Consider the following 22,663-nt stretch of genomic DNA (forward strand, 5'->3'; position numbering starts at 1 on the left):
AGGCCAAGGGAGGTGCACAGCCACTGAAGATCACAGGGGAAAAAGCTGGGATGAATTGAGTTACTGCAAAGGGGATATCCTGGAGGTGATCGGCTTTCTCATTCCGGGTCTCCGTTGGTTTATAGGAAAATCCACTATTAGCGGGATAATTGGCTTTGTCCAAACCAAATCAGTGCAGCTCGAGAGTTATGAATCAATGTAAGTATGATGTCTGCATGTGTGTTTATATAAAAATTAAAAAAAACCCATAGGTAGAAACCAAGGCAGAACTCAATGACCTTCAAATCAATCTAGTTGAAACATGGCAGGATCCAAGCTTTTATATTTACATGAGAAAAAAAATCATGCATAGAATCCCCGGTAAAGAAATAAATATTTACTTGTTCAAACCACATGATAAGAATATTTTTTTAAAGAAAAAAAAGAACCCAGAAGCTTTCAGTTTTTTCTTGACTATTTGTGGCTGAAGTAATCAGAGGAATATTGAGTTCTCTTTCTCTGTGGATTATAAGTTTTTTCTGCTCCCAAAACTGTATGGCACTAAGCAATCAGGATTTATTATTTGAGTTTTGTAGGCTTTTTTATTTTTACTGCATCTTCTCATCAGCTGCATCTTCTCATCCTTTCATCCTTCCAAGGTCGGTAAAATAAAGGGCTTTGTAAACCACTTAGAGAGGCTGTAAAGCACTAAGGAGTGGGATCTTTAGCATTATAGCCATTTCCACCAAACTTATTAAACTCTCCTTTAGAATATTGAGCATTTCATTAAAACATATGCCCTTTTTCTCCCAGTTTTTCTTAACATCAGCTATAAATAAGCTTGTCTGAGGTTGTGATAAATGTTACCTGTGATATAATAAGCATAAACATTCTGGTAAACATTAGAACAATATTAGAAGAGGTTTCAGTTTTCATGTACAGGAATTACACACTGTGTTTATTTTATAATTCTTGGTTGAAGAAGTCCCAGGTGGCTAGATTGATATCTTGAGATATTATCCAAACACTGTTTTACAGACAAATATAGCTAAATGAACATGTGCTAAGCCAGAATTAACAATGCCTAAATCCAGCAGAATCTTTATTTTAGGAAGCCTCAAGTAATAGATTAAAAAACTCCATCTAGTATGCAAAAATTGTGCCATTTAATTGCAATAGCCTCTGTGCATGACTTACACAAACTGATAAACCTGGAGATTCACCAGGAAAAACTGACAAAGCAATGTTGTACATTAGTATAGTTTAAGAGTGGAAACCAACTCCTAGCTAACAATTAAGAGCACTTAGCCTCCATAGGGTTTTAGCGTCCTCTCTAAGTGGTTTACAGAGTCAACATATTGCTCCCAGCAACCTGGATCCTCATTTTAAATGACCTTGGAAGTATAGAAGGCTGAGTCAACCTTGAGCTGGTCAGAATCAGAATGCTTCCTACAATGAAGTTTGTTCCATTAATTTGAGGTACTTTGTCTTTTGCCCAAAGGTTCATAACTTTTTAACAACTTTGGAATATGTTTTTTCAGAATGTTGGTATAGATTTCTTTTGGCAGAGCTTTCCACGGAGCTCTGACAGAGGTAAATAGCTATCAGCCAGGCCAAGATAGGTCAAGGAGTAATTTGGATACTTGGATACAAGATGCAGAATATGGAAATCATTGCATGGAGACTGAAGGAAGTTTATTGTGGGATGACAGTTCCTGATAGGTAGGCAGGAAAAAAGCAAAAGAAGCTAGCAAACCTATCTCGGGGAACTTTCAATTGAGACAACTAAAAATACAATATTTTTAGAAAAATGAGTGGGGTTTTATTCAGTGGAGTTTATTTCCAGGATGTTGCCTGAGCATATATGACATTCCTTTTGAAAACATCCTTTTTTATTGTTATGTAAAATTCCAAATAGAATTTAATTTGACAACAATGGGACATAGAATAAAACTGGCAAGCAAAAGAGTAGTGCAGGAAATGTATTTTAACGGTACAGAGCTCAACTATTAACGGGTTCATTAATAGTTCCATACCTCAAAGCATTTTATTCAAGAATAAATAGAAAACTATTTTCCATAGCTTTCTTTAAGATTCTTTTTTATTTCTTTGTTTACTTTCCAGTCTAGATTACAACCACGGTATTTCTTGGTTGAGCCAAGGCTAGAAACTGGAAGACCCTGAGATATAGTCCTCCCTTAGATGTGAAGTCAGCTAGTCAACCTTGGACCAGTCATTCTCTCGTAGCTTTAGGAAGGTGGCAATGGCAAACCACTTCCAAAAAAATCTTGTCAAGAAAACAGCAAGGATTAGTCTAGTCAGTCACCAAGAGTCAACAATGACAGCAAGGCAAAAAATAAAATAAATAAAACAAAAATATTCTTGGTTCTCTCTAATTCAACTGCTAAGTCTGCCGTACTTGAGTTTCCAAGATCAGTTTCAGTTGATCATGTGCCCATTAAATAGTTATCCTTCCCCCTCTTCTGTTAAAATTTCAAATATAGTTCTTTGTCCAATCAATGGAAAACACGCAGATGGGGAGGAGAGATGGGATGCTTTTATCTAAAGTAAGGTAAGGACTCATAAAGAATTCAGCATGCAAACCAATAATGATGCTGAGCTAAAGGACGCTCTTCCTCAGTTATTCTGCATCGAGGTTAAAATAGTTTAGATAAATGCAGTTATATTTAGTTTTGCCATTTGACTCAGTTTTACCTGAATGGAGAAGATATGTCTTTCATGTGACTGTTGTAGAATTCTTGGAATGTTACCCCTAGGGTGGACACACCAGGAGTCTTAAGAGATATCTATGAGTAGAGTTTGACCACAGGAGCCCTCTTTGTTATAGTATAGGTTTCTCAAATTGCACCCTTTCATTTAATAAACTGTCTCTGCTTCCACTTTTGCCCTAACTTATGCAGAGCACCAGGATATTGTGAGAGAACTTCATCTGCAGTTCCTCTCTTCTCTCTCTATGACTTTAAAGTTACTTTTAAAACAGATTAAATTAAAATATAGGAAATGTAGACCTTAACCACTATCAAGATAGATTTGCAATAGACCAGAGTCATGCTTCGGGCTAAGGCCAGGGTTATTTAATACTATTTATTGAGTGGTTATTATGATTTGATTTCCTGTTACTTCCACTGGAGTTGGGCGGCTAATGCAAACAAACAAACAAACAAACAAACAAACAAACAGACAAACAAACAATACTTACGTGTGCCATCAGTGCCAAAGACAATGGAGAATGCATTTCTACCAAGTGCAAATTTATGTTTGAGTTAATGTCTTCTTGTCTGTAAAAACATTGTAGTCATGTGAAATTGTGGTGGCCACAAGGTGTCGGTATTGTCTTCCACAAGATCGTAACTTTGCTAATGCCCTGAAAGGAACCTTGCTTTGCCAGTTTTTATGGATTGTAAATGCCCAGATTTATACATCTTCCAATAAGATTTACTTCCAGATAAGTGGCCATTGAACTGCATGCTAAATGATTGAAAGCAGAAACTTATATTTTACATAAAATATCTAGGTATAATCAGTGGAGCCTGTTAACAATATTTGAAGAATGCTATATATATATATATGATTCCTTTAATAGCAAAGGAATTTTAACATTTATATATAAAACTAAACATGACAAGTTTTCTTTAACAAATTAAATCTGGGAAGATAATTTTGGATTTGATGAATGCCATTGGAGCCTTTTGTGCCTTTACATTCATTTTAGTGTATCATCCAAAAGGAAAATAGTTCAAAGGTCTGATAAAACTGGTCTATTTAGTTGTATTCTCTTTAGACTGTTTTTGTGCTGCAATAATACACAAAGGGAGAATGATGTGTAATGTGGCATAACTGTACAAAGGCTACTACTCAGAACTTGGGTCACATCACCTGATGCAAGTATATAAACTGTGCCACGGTTGCCATCTCCAAACACTTGTGTGTTGGTAGAATTGTATGAAAATTGGCATATCAATAGTATCAGTCCTCAATTACTCAGTCCGTTTCATTGAAGATATGGAGAATTCACCAACCAGTACTCCATTAAAGATTCTTTTATTAATTTATTGTTTGTATTCTCCTGGTATATACATTAATATAATATAAGAAATCAATTCAATTCCTGTTATTATTGCAGAAATCTAGAAAACTAAAAATACCTGTAAAAACCCCTAAAGTATGTTTTTATAGGTTCTGTAGTTTTAAAAAATGAGAGAAAACCTCTGAAAAATGACACAACAGCAAACAGCTTCGAGTAAAAAAAGAAATCTATGTTAATATGTTTTTCTAATCAATACTTTCAGCTGTATAATTGTCATTCGGAACAGCTAAGTTGAATAATAGATACAATACTTGTCTCTCTCCCTGTATATTTCCAATATATTTTTCCTTTGGTTGCTTTTGTTAAAAAACTTCATTGCAAGCATCACTACCAGAGAAGGTTTTGAATGTCTTTAGTGTGTGTTTGAATCCATCCTTACTTAACTGTTAAGTGACACCTCCTTGCCATAGGAAGAAAAAAAAAAAAACCTGGACTTTGAATTGCAGGAGAAGACATAGCTGAGATGTTTTCAAGAGCCTTTTTAAAAACATAACTTGGGATGTCAATCAGATACCTTGCTTTCTATTCATTTTCCACACCCATTTATCCTCCAGCTACTCTTTTTCAGCAATGGCCCTGTGGGGTTGGTTTCATCATTAAATGGTGCAAGATCATCCCTTAGTTTTAGGAATGAGTGGGGATTTGTGCTTGGATTTTTCTAGTCTTAATACTAGATTGCAAGATCTGGATTTTTCTTTCTGCATTTATAGCAGGAAAACGGTAAATGGTGAAGATGAAGGTTTGTTCCCCAAGCTTATGAGTTTGTTTCCGAATGTTTCATTACTAGGCTAGGTAATATCTTCAACAGAGTTTAGAGGATGTCAGGGTTGAAATGTTCGGAAACCAACCCACAAGCTCTGAGAACGAACCTCCACCCTCATCCTTCACTCGAGCTACAGATATTCGCCACCATTGCAAAAGTTAAGTGGACTCTGGCAACATAAAAGATATTCAGCACTAACTGACCATTCTCTGCCCTTTCATTCCCAACACAGGAGAAAGAGCCCAGTGTTTTTTAGTGAAGAAATTTCTGCCTTCCTCCAGGCTCCATGTAATGGCAATGAGGTATATTACAGTAATCTTCTTAATGAATGGGCACAGACAGACATCACCTCTGTATATAGATTGGGTATGTCTCCATATCTCTAGATGTTGTCTCTTTCTAATGTCTCTTTCTTGTTCCCAAATTTTCTGCTACTCCCTATCTTTATACTATTTATCTTCTGATAGAATATTATTATCGAAAAATACTCAGGAGATAGTTTGATGTCATGTTGATGATGTCTATGTGCTTTAGTTCTTAGTAGACATATTAGCAGGAAGATGAGATGTAATAAGGAAGATATAACCAAGGCCATCAGTCTTGTCAACATAGCACACTAAGTTCTCCTCCAGATGTGATTGGAGTACAGTATATGCCTATGTACCTGATAACACCTCCTTGCTCATCAGGTTTTATGCCCCATACCCTACTCAATTTTATTTATCACCTGTTAACAGTTACATAGGCATATGGTACTACATTTTCTTCTGCTTTGCTTTATTGTGCTTTGCAGATACTGCCTTTCTGAATTCAAATTGAAGGTTTGCAGCAACCTTGCATTGAACAAATCTGCTGGCACCATTTTTCCAATACCATTTGCTCACTTCATTGTCTTTGCATCATATTTTAGTAATTCTCATAATATTTCAAACTTTTTTCATTATTATTAATCACTTTAGCAATAAAAAAAGTTTTTAATTAAGGTATGTACATTTTTAGACCTAATGCTATTGCACACTTAATAGACTACATATAGTGTAAAAACGTAACTTTTATATTATGCAATGGGAAAGCAAAATAATTGTGTGATTTATTTTATTGCAAAATTCACTTGATGTGATCTGGAACTGAACTTGCAGTATCTTCAAAGTGGCCCTGTGCTCTGTCACATCAAAGGGCAGTTGAACAATAGGATTGAACAGAGTTTTCTGTTGTTTTTAATGACATTTCCAATGTAGAAAATGAACAAGTTGATCTAATTCAGAATTTACAGTGTACTCTCCCTTCATTGTAGTACAGTCATATAGCTTTATAATCCTTACACTCATTGTATTCTTTCCTTGTAGCATATCTCCCAAGCTAAGATTGGACTTCATTTTTTTTTGTGTATGCTTTGAATGAAGCAACTTAAGTTTTTTTTTATTATAATGCCAAGTTTGAAGTTTGACCTTTGACCTTGTAGTGGGTTCCTTTGAATATTTCTCTCATTTTTCTTGATTACACAGATGGCTTTGAACCTATTGCGATGTATCCACGAAGACCATCAGGTGAGTATGGTTGAAAGGGAAAATGGGATGGGTTTTTTCCCTGAAATATATCACCATAAAGGGAATCATATCTTTGTACTTTATTGATCATTTTCAGATGCTGCTGTACATGGACATAAGAATGGTTGGATGTTTGAAAATTGGGGGAAGCAATCTTATAACAGTTTATTTACTCAAACTGATTCTGAGAAGTCAACTCCAGTGGTTGAATCTTCACCTTCCATCCTTGAACACTTACTTCTGCCAGAGCCAGATGACCTTGATGACCCCAAGTTCTTTATTGATCTAAATGCTGGGCATATGGAAGACTGTGATGTGTTTGATCCTATACTGACTTTCCTCAATCAAGATAGCTATGTGCCTCATTTCCAAAGTCTGTATGACCTCTCTTTTTCCTTCCTTAGTTCTACCTTCTATGGTTTCACCAATGAAGAGGAGTTAGTCATATATCTGGAAACATCCAGGAACTGGGCGAAGAGGGGCCACCTTGCTTGGGCTCACATTCGGATATGCTATCTTTTGGGCCGCCTCTGTGTCAGGAAGGCCAAGTTCTCCCAAGCACGAGTTTACTTCGAGGAAGCCATGAATGCTATGGACAAGGGGTTTGAAGATCTACCTCTACTTACATCATTGCATGCAAACCTGGCTGCCATTTATTTAAAGCAAAAGATGAAGCAAAAGTTCTTATCGATGATTGGGAAAGGGATGACACTTCTGGCCTGCTTGTCTGGACACTGCTTCAGTTCTGAGGCTGAACTAGAGGTTGTGATGTACATTCTGAGAGAAGCCATTGCTGTAGGCAACACAACAATGGAGATTAGGTCCTGTTTCCTCATTGTCAGACTTTTCTTGCAGCTGGGCAAATATGATGAGGTTCTTCCTTTTGCAGAACGCTTGCAGTTTCTGAATGCACAGCTCACCAGCCAGGTTACCAGTGCATATCCTTTAGATACAATGCCTTTTCTTGCCTATCTGTATGAAAAAAAGTATGTGCCCCATGTAGCTTTGGCGGCTGCCAGGATGTTCTCCCCTAGCAATATAAAAGATGGCTTCACACCCATTTGGAGAGCTGGATTCATCCTTGCAAACACCTCTAAACTCTTGAAAGTCCAAGAGAAAAGCCACAACGGCATCTCAGCATTGGCTTGCTTCTATCTGCATTGCGGGTTGTCCTTTTCCCACGAAGCTGGGACTGTATCAACTGAAAAGGCCTTGTGTGCACTTTTATCCAAATTGTACCTCAAATACGGCATGCTAGAAAAAGCCGTGCATTACTCCAACCAAGCTGTTGCCCTAGGTAAAGTGATGGGTGAAGAAGAAGCATTTGAAGCATCCCTTTCTTTGGGGTGGCTGTTTACTTTGAACAGTCAGCCAGACAAGACCTCAGAGATCATGCAATACCTCCTGTGTTCTCTGCGGCAGACGGACAGCATCACACAAGATGGGGTGGTTCACAATCTTTTAGCCATTGCCCTTAAAAGAGAAGGGCAGGTCCAAAAGTCAGCAGAGAACTACTTTTGGGCCTTGAAGAAAGCCCAGGAAAATGGAAATCAGCGGAACCAAGCCATTGCCTTAGCCAACTTTGGTTGCCTTATCACGTCTTTGGGGGCTTACTGTTTAGGAGAATACTATTTTCTCCAGGCCATTCAGTTGTACTTTGAACTCCAGGATGGTGATGATACACAAATGGAACTGGTGCACATTTTGTTATGGTTGGCTCAGTCCAAGGTAGAGAGGTGTAAGGCAGAAGAAGGCATCATCTTTTATGAGCTGGCCTTGGCCATTGCCTTGAAGACTCAAAATGTGATAAGTGAGTACTTATTCTTTGGGGAAGTTGGTCAGGTCAAGTCAAGTTTGTTATTTATTTGGCAATTTTTAATATATATATATATCTGTCTTATCTGATGCTATTTAGGTCAACTTCGTGTCACTGAGTCCCTCTGCCATTTCTACAGTAAAGTGCATCCTGATAGCAGAGCCTGCATTCTATACCATGAGCACCAAGTTCTTCTAGCTCGGCAACTTCAGGACAGAGAAAAAGAAGGACACCTTCTACAGGACCTCAGCCAACTTTACCAAAGTTTTCATACACCCAGGTGAGTCAGCACTCAGGTTCCCTGTTAAATGTTGAAATAATGACTAGGGCTCAAAGTGTTGCAATATTTTGAACAGTGCTTCGGTTACATTGGATTTTGTCATTAAGCAATTCCCTTTTATCATTTTTAAATGAAAAACAGTAATATTTAAAGCATGAAATTCTAGAATATTGATGCCTTTATGCCCAAGTGGCATGAGTTCCACTGTTTATAATCCATTGAACACCAGATCATCACTAGAATCTTTTCAAAAAGATTCATTCGGTTTTAGTGCATTCTCTGCCATTGATTTTAATGTCAGATGCTTTAAACATTTTGGAAAGAAGGAAGGGGAAAGAAATCTTTAAAAAATAAATAATAGTAATTTGATATTATTAGCTTATATGTATCATTTAGGAAGAATGAAATATTCTCCCGTGTTTAGTTGTCTTGGTCGCTGAGAAAATCGGCACAGATCTGTGACACTTTAAAGCAGAGCATGTTTTCTCTTGGTATACCAGAAATCACTTCATCAGTCGTATATGTTCACTTGCCAGATAAATATAGATGGCAGAGACATCTTCAATATAAGGAAAGAGGCAAAAAGAAAGTATATACAAAGATTTACTTGCTTTTAAAAAAGATGTAGAAACAATTCTGCATTCAGATGCAGAATGTTAATATATTTACTGTGCATTCAGTTCAGAACTCCTTTGTTAACAAGTGTAGACATATTAATATGCCTTGTAACAAATGACTGAAAAAAGACACTGGGCCTACATACAATAACCAAGATCCAAAGAGGAGTGTGTGAGTGCACAGGAGAAAATCTGTATCTGTCACCAGAAATTTCAAACTAGGTTTGTCATAGTGGTTCACTTGTTTCAAGTTCCCACCTTTTCCTTTGTTTTTTCTTTTAATAAATAATTTGTTTGAAATATTTAAAGAACAGAATAAATAGCTGCATAAGAAAAAAAAAGGCAAAAAAAATGTGGGGAATAAATAAATATCAGCAAAGAAAGATGGATAGTTATCATAAAATTTAAAATGCATTAACTTGATATTTCATTAATTTGTTAATTAAATATATAGACCTGGATTCCATATATTATCTTAAGAAAAAAGTTAAAATCTCTATAAGATTCTGAGATCAATATTGATAACGTTGTTATTTGTCATTGTTCTAAAAATAAATGCACATAATTATATAAAAGAAAGAAAAGGGAAAAGGAAAAAAGAGAAAAGAATTAAAAAATATAAAAAGGAAAAGAATTCAATAAAAACAATATTAAGTTCTAATCTCTCTCCCATTGCTTCTGACTGGCAATTGCATCAATGTACTTTATCAGCCCTCCAAGATAGGCCAGTCTTGGAAACTTGAGTTACATATACTAACATCACTTTTATTACAAATTTATAATAACAGAATCTTGCGAATTTGAATGTATTTTCCCCCTCCTTCAGTTTATCTACCTGAGAACTAGAAAGACTTCTATCTAAAATGCTTACTCAGGTTACTGATCTGCCCAGCCCAGATTTTTTTTATCTTCCCATTGTCTTCATAGCAGTTCTTCCTTCTCTTTCTCAAGGTTATTCCTTTTCCCCTGTTGTTTACTTATACATATTGAAGTTGTTTCTAATTACCTGCTTCAAAGACATATTTCCCCTTTTTTCAAAAGCACTAGGCTTCTTCACAACAAGGCAATGTTGATATAACTACAAAAGGGGAGAGGGATGTTGGAAATCTACATTTGCAGGAAGTCAGAGGCAAGATTTTAAGCCTATCCTATTATGGATAGCTTGGAGATAGAATGAGAGGGGAGTAATCTTTTTTTTTTTTTTTTTTTGCTTTAATTTTTATGCCGCCCTTTTCCGGAGACTCAGGACCGCTTACAATGCGTTAAGCAATAGCCTTCATACTTTTATATATTTATACAAAGTCAGCTTATTGCCCCCACAATCTGGGTCCTCATTTGACCTACCTTTGAAAGGATGGAAGGTTGAGTCAACCTTGTGCCTGGTGGGATTTAAACTTGCAGTAATTGCAAGCAGCAGATGTTAATAACAGTGCATTAGTCCACTGTGCTACCAAGGCTCTTAATGAATTTACTAGAAAAAAAGATTACATGTTGGTAACATAGCCATTGTTGATTTTGGATACAAACAGCACATCGATTTCAGAGATGGATACCCCATGGATCTAATGATGTGTTTACCCCAGTGTTTCTTAACCTTGGTACCTTTAAGATGTATGGACTTCACCTCCCAGAATTCTCCAGTTGGCTGGGGAATTCTGAGAGTTGAAGTCCACAAATGGTAAAGTTGCCAAGACTGAGAAATGCTGGTCTACCCTCTTGATCTCTGAAGATTGTCACTGATTCACCTGCAGTGCTACCTGACAGTTGCTTTGTAATCTCTAGAGCCTAACCTTTGAGGAAAGGCATCTAAAAGCAGACGAAATAGCACTGCCTATATCCCTCAACCAAGGCAACAGTGAGAATTCTCTAGCTTTAAAGACTCCATAGGTCACAAAAAGAAGCACAAAGAGGTCAGTGGCTTATGATCTTGCCCCTTAAATGAATGCATGTGCTATCCTGAATATATGCCACTCAAGAGTTAGTATGAATGGAAGATAATAAAAATGATGCCGCTTGGAATTTTTTGAGAAAGAGGAAAATGAATAGGGCAAACAAACTAAAGAGAATGGATTGCTTTATGCTTGGTTCTCATCTTTCTTCAAGATTTTTTGTGCCTGAAGAAAGCAGTTTGCTATGTTATATCTCCTTGGGGTTTCTCTTGCTATCCAAAATCTTGGAAACTGTCTCTTCATAACATGATTTCTAAACCGTATAATAATAATTTAAAAAAGCAAATAACCTGTTTCCTTATTATTTTTTAAATCTCTTGAATGTGTTTCTTGCAGCTTTATTGTTTAATGTTAATTTTTGGTGGTGTGGTGTGGTTCATAATGGAATGGATTTTATATATAATAACAATTTAGATTTAGCTATGATCACTTTTCAATTGTTTCTTATTATGTCCCCTTGCTACAGATCCTGTCTTCTTCCTTCATGTGTGTTTTTCATAGATTATATTACTTCTTTTTTCAGGGGTACCATTCAACAACTAGCATTAATAGTTGATAGTATTAATAATAGAAATAAGAACCAGTTTGCAAGTAGACATGCCTTTTAGTAACAGGTTGTGCTATACCAATTCCTGTTTAAGGAACTATCACACTCCAGAGATCATATGAGTATCATATCCTATGACATTATGTCAAATGATATCATATCATATATCATATTCATATCACATTAGGAGAAATTATTAGCAGCTTGTGATATAGTGATTGTTCTTTTGTTATTGATTTAGGCAGTCTGTCTATCTTTTCATCTGTAGTGAATGTTAAAGAATCTCAGAGCGAGACAGCTAATGTTCTGTTGAAATTTTCCTTCCTTCCTTCCTTCCTTCCTTCCTTCCTTCCTTCCTTCCTTCCTTCCTTCCTCCCTCCCTCCCTCCCTCCCTCCCTCCCTTCCTCCCTCCCTCCCTCCCTCCTTCCCTCCCTCCCTCTCTCAAAAGCCCAAATTTAGTCCCTGGTAGTCCATATTTTGAGGGACACGGTGGCTCAGTGGCTAAGACACTGAGCTTGTCAATCAAAAGGTCAGCAGTTCAGCAGTTCAAATCCCTAGTGCCATGTAACGGGGTAAGTTCCCATTACTTGTCCCAGCTTCTGCCAACCTAGCAGTTCGAAAGCACGTAAAAAATGCAAGTAGAAAATTAGGGACCACCTTTGGTGAGAAGATAACAGCATTCCGTGTGCGAGTTTACCTTTACCTTAGTCCACATTTATTTGGGCTATTTGGAAGATGGGGTAAAATTCTTCCATTTCAAGTGACAGAAAAAATGATAACACAATGTACCAATGAGCAGATATCCCACACCCTGCAAGATGAGGGCAACACGTCCCAGGGTTGCGGTGTTCATATATATACATTTCACATGTGTCGTTTGTAGTGAACAGGTCATGCATCATCCTGAAACTCCTTCTATAGTGTGTCTTCAACATGACAGATAGGGGAAACATGTACCACATAGAGTGATACCATTTTGCCATGAAACATTAGTGGCAGTCCAGTTGTCCTTTCATTAAGAGTGATATCTTTAGAACAAGAACTTGTTTAAAGACCTATTTAAAGGTCCATCTGCTTAAAAGAATTTCTCCATTGGATTTAAAACCAAAGGAAAGAATTCAGTCTGTATAAAGGTCACAATACAGTTTCTTGTAAGGGATGTTATATAGAGTGGATTAAAATGGGGCAGTTTATTCTGACCATGCATGAGTTTCACTAATTTCTTTGTAATAATGAAATACATGTAAATCCAACAGATCTTTGAAACAGGCATTGGACTGTACCAAGCAGAGCCTCAGAATATTTATTGACCTGGAGGAAACTGTTAAAACAGCCCAGGCCTGGTTACAGGCTGGTAAACTCTATTATCAAATGCAAGAGAATGAACTTGTGGAAATGTATTTACAGGTACATAAAAAAGTTATTTTCTAAGTTGGTATCCCCCTGCTTGGTCTTTTTTACTAGTTGTCACTTTTTAATCTAACCACTTTGTAAAAGATTATTGCAGAAGTATGATTTAAATCATTGGATAACACAGATCACTAGTCAATCTTTATAAAATGTGAGTTTTCATCTGTGTCTGGCACATGAGGATGCTGAGTCAGTGTCTAACAATACAAAGCATCACTAACCATGGCAGTAAATATCTCTCTAGCTAAGATGGATAGATAGATAGATAGATAGATAGATAGATAGATAGATAGATAGATAGGTAGATAGGTAGATAGATAGATAGATAGATTATATAAATATGGCTGTGATTCAGCCAAGATATAGGATCTTGGCTGAACCACAGATCTTCTGCATTGCACATATGCATGTTTTGTGCTCAAAGCTTTATACGAAATGTGCAATTACATATTGCACACTTATCTTAATATTACATCATATTAAATATTAGTGTTTAATATTGGATTATGTAATATTTAATACTGAAAATCTATGACTTTCATTTGTCATAGATTTTGGGTGCAGAATTTAGATTTTGTAATGTGGTGATTTCAGAGATTTGGTAGTAAAAAGTAAGAGGAGGTTGAGTAGAACATTAGCGTGATGAACATCAAACTACAAAAAAAAAAAAAAGGAGAACTGAATGTTACGAAGTAAAATAAGAGGGTACATATCACTGAGCAATGGAAATCTCTCTGTATGGAGAGATTTTTGAATCTTTCGCACCTGATTTCCACTTTTTCTTTCGGAGTTATGAGGTCTCTGCCATTGAAATAAAAAAATTGTCATGAAGCGTTCTGTATTTTGTTATGCATAGGAGCCTTAAAATGTATGCAGCTAAATTGAAATGTCTTGAGTTGTTTTGAGAAACATTCACCTTTTTGCCCTGATGGTATTGCCTCAGCTATTAACCTCACTGGTTCCCCTTTTCAGGCATCCATAGAGACAGCACTGAAACCCAAAGAGCTGCACCTGGCCATGGGTTTATATGAAGAGGCAGGAGATGTCTTCTTCAATGGACTCAAGAACAGGCACCAGGCACTGGAATATTACAGGGTACCAACTACAAGATATATTTGTATTGACATCTCTAGAGGTTGCCACTAGTGGGTGTTACTAACATTGATGGAAAGAAACTGTGCAGAAGTAGAAAGTGGAAAATGAGATGTACATCAGACAGAAATCATGGGGGGAACCACCAATCTGCTCCAGTGATTCATTCTATGCGTATGTGCTAATATTGCTGGCTGAAAATAAACATACTGGAATCTGGGGGTATAGTTAGGCATGGCAGTGAAGGTGAGAGGACCACAGATTGTGTTGTGGTTGTTAATTGTGGAAGTAAGGTCGTGGTGAGGAATTTTCTTCTTGTTGCTCTTTGTGTATGTATCATCCTTTTATTTTATTCATGCCTTCATGATACAACATATGATTTGACTGTAAAAGGTCACTGGTTCAATCCCTGATACCATCAAGTAATATTGGAAAAGCAATTTTTTTTAAGAAACCTGGATTGCTGCTGCTGATTGCTAGGGTAAAAATGCAGTTCAGTGCAACTGTGGCATTTGACACAATGGTGGAATTCAATTTTTTTTTACTACCAGTTCTGTGGGCATGGCTTGGTGGGCGTGGTATGGCTTGGTGGGTGTGGCTTGGTGGGCACTGCAGGGGAAGGATATTGCAAAATCTCCATTCACTCCACACTTTGGGGCCAGCCAGAGGTGGTATTTGCCAGTTCTCCAAACTACTCAAAATTTCTGCTACCGGTTCTCCAGAACCTGTCAGAACCTGCTGAATAGCATCCCTGATTTGACAGCTTGATGATGGTCCTTGCAAGAAGTGTCCCTTCCATCTGTACTGAGGGATGCATTCGAAAACTTTACTTAAATATCTTTAACTACAAAGAAAGCAAGAGTTCTCTTTCTTTGTGTGTGTTTGCCCTTTCCCCCTTTGTAGTAACAAAACCTTACCTTCTCTTTTTAAGTGTTCAAAGCATTAATGAAGTTGTTCCCTTTTTTAAAAAAAGAAAAGAGAAAATGTTTAGCCCTTTCATCTTTAAAAATAAGAAATCAAGATATATTTTTTAGAAAAAAATGCCCACTTCCTGAAAGTCTATAATGGTCTGACTGATCCAACAGTAGCCTTTTCTTTCATATTAAACAATGTGTGCAAACTGTGTTAAATATATAGTGACAGAAGGCTTTAATTTTGCTGAATTAAATAGACTTAAATCTGTTTCTAGGCAAAAGCCAAATGGGCAGCCATCCAGTTGCCCAAAACAAGGAAACAAAAAGCAAAATGATCTCAGGTTCATCTAAAGTTCAAGAGAAGGTTAAATGAGAATCCACGAAAGTTATGTTTGCACTTTTTATCTATAAACATGAAAACTGTGAGATTTGTTCATTTCAGTTATAAGAAAATGATGCTATGGAAAATGATTATCAAAGAGACTGAATGCATGGTCAGGTCTTCTTTGCTTTGTGTGACCTCTCTGAGGGACTCTTGGTTGGCTGCAGGGGGAGGATGGATAGTAGATGGCTATGAAACCACCATGACAAATTGTTTGATGTTTTTACCAGGGAGGAGCTATACCTTTGGCCAGGAAATTGAGAGACACACAAACGGAATTGAGAGTGTTCAACAAGCTAGCTGAACTCCAAATTGGGCTCCACAATTATGAAAATGCTTTGGAATTTGCTACCTTGGCAGTCAGACTCAGCGTGGATGTAGGTAGGAAGGAATCAAGGTTTATAACGCAAGAATATTAAATTCATTTTCTGAAAATTGTCAATGATTGGTGAGTAGAAAAATAACCAACATACATCTCTTAGAAGATGGTCTCACCCAAGCCAATTTAAAATGTGGAAATACTGGAATTTAATTTGGTAGCACCCAAGTCAATTTAAAATACTCAAGTTAGCCTCAGTAAATATTTTAAAAGGCACAAAATCTGATTACAAAGGTAAGTAGACATTTATTATACTTGACTTCATTTAGAATCAAAGTAATGGTTCTTCACAGATTTTATGAATCCACAACCACTAGGAAAAAATTAGTAGATAAATTTATCCTTCCTTCTGATGTCCCAGTCAGAGATTACTCAGTCGGCATTGTACAAAACATTGCTTGTTTTTGGATACAGAATTTAGTTGACAATGATATTGCAAGTAATAGCCTAGAAATTCTTAACTGAAAGCAAATGGAATGTGTTCCTATCAAATTGATTATTTCACGTATCTTTGTCGTTTTTGCCATCTTCATTTTGTTGTGTAACTGCTCAACATGGAACAACATATTTTTTTCCCCTAGAGTAGAATATTTCTGCGTGAGCTTTTGAAGATGGCACGTCTAATTTCATCGCAGTAAAATTTAATAGTCTACATTATCATGTTTCAAGCAGGGAATCTTTCTTTCAATTTTTTTCATTTCCGCTGTGAATGATTGTGTCTATGGAAAAATTGTATGCACATTTTTCAAGATTGTAGCAATGGACTGTTTAATGCCTACTATATGAAATTGGCATTTCTTCCCTATCATTGAATTTTTTATGACATTAGGAATGTGCATAAATAACAATTGTTTGCATTGATTGTTATGGCTGTTACTGTGAAACTTTTCAGCATGCGGAATTGGCACTGCACATTAACTTCTGGGGGAACAAAAAGGTGGTGGCAAGGGAGCATGTTGCAGTCTTCACAACTCTTGGGAACTGGGCAGGAAACAATTGAAATGTTGCTGCTCAGAGAACATGGTCTTTTGGGGCTCTAGGAGGAAGGGGAGAGTTACAAATGTTCCAGCCTTTACAATTGCCCAATTTATGCTATTTTGACACTTTTCTTCTTCCAGGAGATCATTTGCAAGAATTGGTTGCCTTTCATCGGCTGGCAACCGTGTATTACCTTCTGCAAATGTATGAGATGGCTGAAGACTGCTACCTGAGGACTCTCTCTTTGCATTCACCAGAATTGCAAGGGGTTCAAGAAGCCATATATTACTCCAGGGTTTACTACCGGCTGGGAGATCTCACTCTCCACAAATTAAAGGTGAAAGATAGCATCTGTAACGTAATAATGACCTGTTGCATTTTAGCAAAGGTGTTCTGGTTTGATTTACTTTGCACTTAAAAAGTGAAGGTATACAGAATCTTGTGAAAATATTGAATGGGTGCATTTTTTCTTTGCTGCAATGTCAGCAACTATTCCATTTTCTGGACCTCCAAGTCACTTTTATTCAGTTAATACTTTTTTCAGTTTACAAAAGGCTAATGTCCAAACTTTGGCCTTCGAATGACAAATCATTCAAAGGGCTATGCTTCCAAGCTAGGATAAAAGCTAAATTTTACTTTATTCCATTTCAGTTAAATTGAGCCTCTGTGATCCCTTCTCATACATTCAATAATTGCTCATCTTCTTTCAAATTAAAATAGACGTTTCGTTGCACTTTGGAGTATAGCAACGAGAGCCAGAATGTAACTATCTCCAAGAAATTACTAAATGTCAGTAAAAGACTAGAACTCTCTGAATCTTTTTTCTGCCCTTTATTATTCATCAGAGGTTTTTCAGTCCAGATCTGATATGCTCTAATTTGGAAGGGTTCTGGAAGCTTCACACGCTGCTTGGAAGAACTACACGTGGCTTGGGTTGCAGGCTGTTAACTGTTCATAATTTATAATATGCCATCCGGTTGTCTTCTACTTTTGATGCTCTCCTTATTTTGTTCTGCAGTTGCCATTCCCTTTCTAAATACCCTTACTTCGGGTATGATTTTCAGTAGCTCCATCCTGTCCAGGGGTGGGTTCTAAATTTTTTTTTACTACCGGTTCTGTGGGCGTGACTTATTTTGTGGGTGTGGCTTGGAGGTCATGTGACTAGGTGGGCATGGCTAACTGGTCAGAGTCATTTCTGGAAGGTCCTCGCACTTACGACCAGTCCTCGCACTTACGACCCGACTCATTTGTTTGCTTTTAACACTGATCAGCTGTAGGATGGCCCTTTGAAGCCCCGCGGCAAGAGTTTAAACAATTTTTTTCCCTCTAGTCATCAGCTGGGACTCAGGAGGCAGCAATAGATTGGGGGTGGGACCAAATAAAAGGTAAGAATAACGTGGGGGGGTAGGGGGTAGGAGGGCGGGGGGAGAACCGGTTCGGTGACGTCATATCGTCACCGCTACCAGCTCGGCCGAACCGGACCGAGCCCACCACTGATCCTGTCCCTTCAGGAGCTCCCCACATAATCATAATCATAAGTTTATTTGTCAAGCATATATAAGATAACATGTAAAAGTATAAACATAATTTGAATACATGAAAAGAATAAGTAAAAAGGAATATTAGGACAGGGACGGTAGGCACGCTGGTGCACTTATGCACGCCCCTTACAGACCTCTTAGGAATGTCCCTTCATACATATTATATTATTTTGTATTTATTAGTTGTACTTAATATGTATGAAATTGACGAATTGTTAGAGTTGGAAAAGCCATGTGAGGTTCCAATCTGTAGCAATAGCTATAGCACTTAGACTTATATATCGCTTTACAGTGCTTTATAGCCACCTGTAAGCAGTTTGGGCCCAGCAATCTGGGTCCTCATTTTACCGACCTCGGAGGGATGGAAGACTGAGTCAATCTTGAGCCTGGTGAGATTCAAACCGCCAAATTGGAGTCAGCTGGCACTGAGCAGAAGTAAGGCTCCTGTAGTGAGTGTTGAAAGGTTCTTCTAAATTTCTTAGGCAATGGACCATTTTTCATCCCTACCATTCTTTCAGTCTTGACTGGAAGTGCCTTCCAGTGCTTTACTTTTTCTCTCTTTCCTTTTATTCTCAGGATGAGCAGGATGCAGCCAATTACTTCTTCTTGGCCTTGGCTGCTGCCACTGAATTTGATGACTACAATTGGCAAGGCAAGATCCAAGCCAGGTTGGCTCAAATATTTACTAATTCCCAAACAAATAAGAGCCCAAGAGGGTGGACAACATATCGGGCTCGATGGTTAAGTGAAGGAAGACATGATGTATGATCCATCTGTTATGGAATTCACAGCTCATGAAGAAAGGACATCATTGTCCCTCTGCCAAGAAAAGAAGAGAATCATGATCTGGTGGCTTCTAGTCCCTTGTGTTTCTGAATGAATAGAAATCTTGTGGGCTGTTGTAAATGGATATATGCTGGCCATCAGCTAATGTGTTCTGAGTGAAAAAGCAAGCTCATTTTTTAAATTTTATTTTATCAGCAACATGTAAAGAAGACTTCATTCACATACATGGGCCTTATTTAAGAGATTAGAGGATGCAAAAGAGTCAGTTGAAGCAAGATTGAGAGACAGTTTGTTGTAAGGGTTAAGGCATCAGGTTAGAAACTGGTTGACTGTGAGTTCTAGTCCTGCCTTAGGCACAAAGGAAGTTGGGTGACCTTGGGCCAGTCATTTTCACACAATAGCCAATCACTTTTGGAAAACCTCACCAAGGAAACAGCAGATTCTTCCAAGCAGTTTCTGAGAATCAATATGGTTGAGCAGAAGGAGAAAAAAGAGCAAGATAATGAATGTACAACGTAGGCACTGAAAAGGTATGTGAGTGCAGATTGTCTGCAATACGAAGTAAATGGGTCTGATCCTTGGAGAGGAGAGTCAACCTTCATCCATTTATCCTCAGTGCCAAAAGGCAAAGTCCGTTACAGGATAGAGATCAACGGAAAGCCTCTGACAGCCTGAACAAAAGACAAAAAGTGCAAAAAAAATGCTCTTGCAGCAAATGTGACACTGGCACAGTTCCTGTGTATTTCATCAGTTATCTGTGCTTCGACCAGAAAGGGGGTAGAATCCACCCAGCCACGGCTCCTCTCCAAAAGCTAAGCAAAGCCAGATCTATGTTTCAGTGGAAAACATCATGAAATCCCAGGGTTATGAGCTGGCTATGGAGTAAAAAAAAAAAAAAAAGCATCACAACAAATTGTTTCTATATTATTGCCAAGAAAATAATGCAAGAACATGCATAAAGTCACCAAATGCCAAGAATAACTCAAATACTTATCAGTATTTATATTTATGTTGATTTCTTATTAATATCTGCCTCATGCTTCAAATAAACTAAATTAAGATCCCAAAAGTATCCTTTGGAAAGGATGAAACCCAGAATACCATATCCTAAGTATGGTTAAATGAGCTCTTCAGAGGTATCTCCTTCCTTCTTAATGATTTCCATTGCCAGCTCTCCACTGATCCTGAAGAAGAAAGGAAAATGGCTCCTGTATACCTAGAGAAGGAAAGACATGATTGGAAGCCTCTTGGGAAAGCAAAGACATCTCCATACTCAGCCAGATGTATTGGGCTTCCATACTGCTGGAGAGTGACTACAAAACTTTCAGATTCTTTGTCTCTGTCAGATACCCTGAGGAAGAGCATGCTTACTACCCCACCATAGCTCTATCTGACATATAGCTCATGGGATTACTTTGAAACATTTGCTCTCTGCCCAGCCTACCTCACAGGGTTATGACGGTTTGTTAACAAATGACACATGAGATGACCTCTATGCATGATGACTTGACTTGATCTCTTTAGAACAAAGTCAGGAAATAAAGACACACACTTCTTTTTGCCTGTAAACTATTGACCGTCCCCATCACCAAGAATCAAACATTTGTTTTCAAGTTGTTTTTCAGAATAGAAATGTGCTTTTTTAAAATGAAAAAGGAAGTTGAAATTCTTAGGAGGTTTAATGCTCTGCTAGCTTTGAGATGCTACAGATTTATAGACCATCTTGTAGCCCCACCAAGTATATTTGGTTCAAATGAAACTTCAAAGCCAATTGTCCAGGATGTCCGCATGTGGAAATATTTTAATATGACCAGGGCTAAATGTGGGAAGCTGAATTGATATAGCCCCATTTTTGATGCTGTGTGGTTGGGCTGTGTTTCCTTTAAAGTCAGAGTACAAATCTTTTAGGGGCCAAATAGTGTATCATTCTTCTGAATAGCATGCCAGAAGTAAGATCCATAAAAGGAGTGTGACCAGGATTACATCTGATTTAATTAAATTTAAAAGTAAATGAATTAGCTGCAGCTACAATAGTAGGATAACTCCCCAATTCCGGAATTTTTCCCTTAAAAATGATAAACAGAATTGGAATAATTCTGGGGCTCAAAGGCTTTGGAAAGCAGCAGATTGTTTTAATCAAACCATTTTGCTTCATGAAGTACTCTCGAAACATCTTGCCTTGCCTCTAAGATTTTGTTCTTGAAATGAAATGTAACACAGATACAAATTCACCTTATTTTGTTTTTTTCAAGAACATTCTAGAGGAGATTGCCCATTCATTTCAATTCTGAGATGAAATAGGATGTCTCAACAATTTAGAGCAGACCTGATTCCCCATGCAATAAATAATGGTTATGTCAGATTGTGTTTTGAATATTAAGGAAGGAACACAAACCAGTTGCAAACTTTGTCTCTCTCTCTCTGTCTACTGGTGAGACCCCTGGGGGATTTCCCCTGACCTGCTTTGTGTCTGAATGTTGAGTTTTGCACAAAGGTATGAAACAAAATGGTGAAGGACATGTCACAACGAAACTGGAGAAGTGTTCACAAAATTAACATTGTTTGTGAAAATCTTCTCTATTATACCAGCAGCCATTCTGAAGGAGGATAATAATTATATATTTTTTCAATTCTCTCCCAAGCACTGCTACAGTCATTCACAATGACTCAAGAACAAATGTTGCAGCACCCAAATAACTGAATATGACAGGGCCATGGCTCAAAGTTAAACTACATGTTAGTTATGCAGATGGCTCCAGGCACATTCTTTATTACCTTGCATGAAAAATGCCTCCAATAGAAAATCTGGATTTGTCTGAAAGACTCACCTAGCATCTTCCAGATCTGAGCTAATGATCTGATTCTGTATGACAGCTACCTATGTTTATATAAGATCCTGGGTGTTATCACTGGTTAAACAGATTTTAGCATTTGCTTTTTACTTGTACCAAAGCTCATCTCACCATTAGAGGGCAATAAAGGCAGTATTTTCAATTCCTTTAGACCTTTTAGTCCTTATTAAGAACAAGAAAGAATCTGTTAAGAAATGGATAAAGGCTTCTAGTCAGTCTGAACTTTTAAGACTTATCTGTGGCTGGATACTGTATGTTGAGAAACTTACAGTACATTTCTCTACATCCTATATAAAACAAATTTCCTAATGTTATGCACAGAAGCTGAGATTTGTTATCTTACACTCATTTTTAAAAAAAGTCTACTGCAATAACAAGAACTTGCTTCTCAAAAAAAAAAATCTCATTATTTAAGGAAAAATTCAAAAACAATCCATGTTGGATTGGCAAACTTAAATGATGTCATGGCATAGTATGACTTAAGACAGAATATATTGGAATAACATTTGTTATTTGAAAAAATACCGAAGCAGTTCAAAAGATTTCATGATAGCATGCACAATCTCTTTCTCATATACACATGTATGTACATCTTTCTTCTTCCTTATATAGAAACATATTTGCTCTTTCACTAAATTTCTACCTGCTTTGACTTGTCTGGACAATGGCTGGAATAATAGGTGGAAATAAAAGGAGAAAAATAATTTGCTTTTCTGCTCTCTA

At 37.3% G+C, this 22,663-nt stretch overlaps 1 protein-coding gene across 6 annotated transcripts in view; it reads left to right on the plus strand.

The window, feature by feature from the left end:
• SH3TC2 (SH3 domain and tetratricopeptide repeats 2) overlaps nucleotides 1-22,090 on the plus strand; it is a 50,521-nt gene extending 28,431 nt beyond the window's left edge. For 5 of the 6 annotated variants that reach the window (XM_034405637.3, XM_034405650.2, XM_087887406.1 and 2 more), the window contains 10 exons: nucleotides 3-198; nucleotides 5,083-5,216; nucleotides 6,356-6,397; nucleotides 6,495-8,207; nucleotides 8,313-8,493; nucleotides 12,863-13,013; nucleotides 13,989-14,111; nucleotides 15,635-15,785; nucleotides 16,902-17,098; nucleotides 18,879-20,657. In XM_034405637.3, the coding sequence (XP_034261528.2) occupies nucleotides 3-198; nucleotides 5,083-5,216; nucleotides 6,356-6,397; nucleotides 6,495-8,207; nucleotides 8,313-8,493; nucleotides 12,863-13,013; nucleotides 13,989-14,111; nucleotides 15,635-15,785; nucleotides 16,902-17,098; nucleotides 18,879-19,070 (3,080 nt within the window). In that variant the 3' untranslated portion in view covers nucleotides 19,071-20,657. Of the gene's footprint in view, nucleotides 1-2; nucleotides 199-5,082; nucleotides 5,217-6,355; nucleotides 6,398-6,494; nucleotides 8,208-8,312; nucleotides 8,494-12,862; nucleotides 13,014-13,988; nucleotides 14,112-15,634; nucleotides 15,786-16,901; nucleotides 17,099-18,878 lie in introns of all 6 variants that reach the window. The other variant, XM_087887405.1, reaches the window with a different exon arrangement.
• The last annotated feature ends 573 nt before the right edge of the window (nucleotides 22,091-22,663 follow it).

The sequence above is a fragment of the Pantherophis guttatus genome, chromosome 2, assembly GCF_059756535.1.
Source record: "Pantherophis guttatus breed Tessera chromosome 2, ASM5975653v1, whole genome shotgun sequence".
Taxonomy (NCBI): Eukaryota; Metazoa; Chordata; class Lepidosauria; order Squamata; family Colubridae; genus Pantherophis; species Pantherophis guttatus.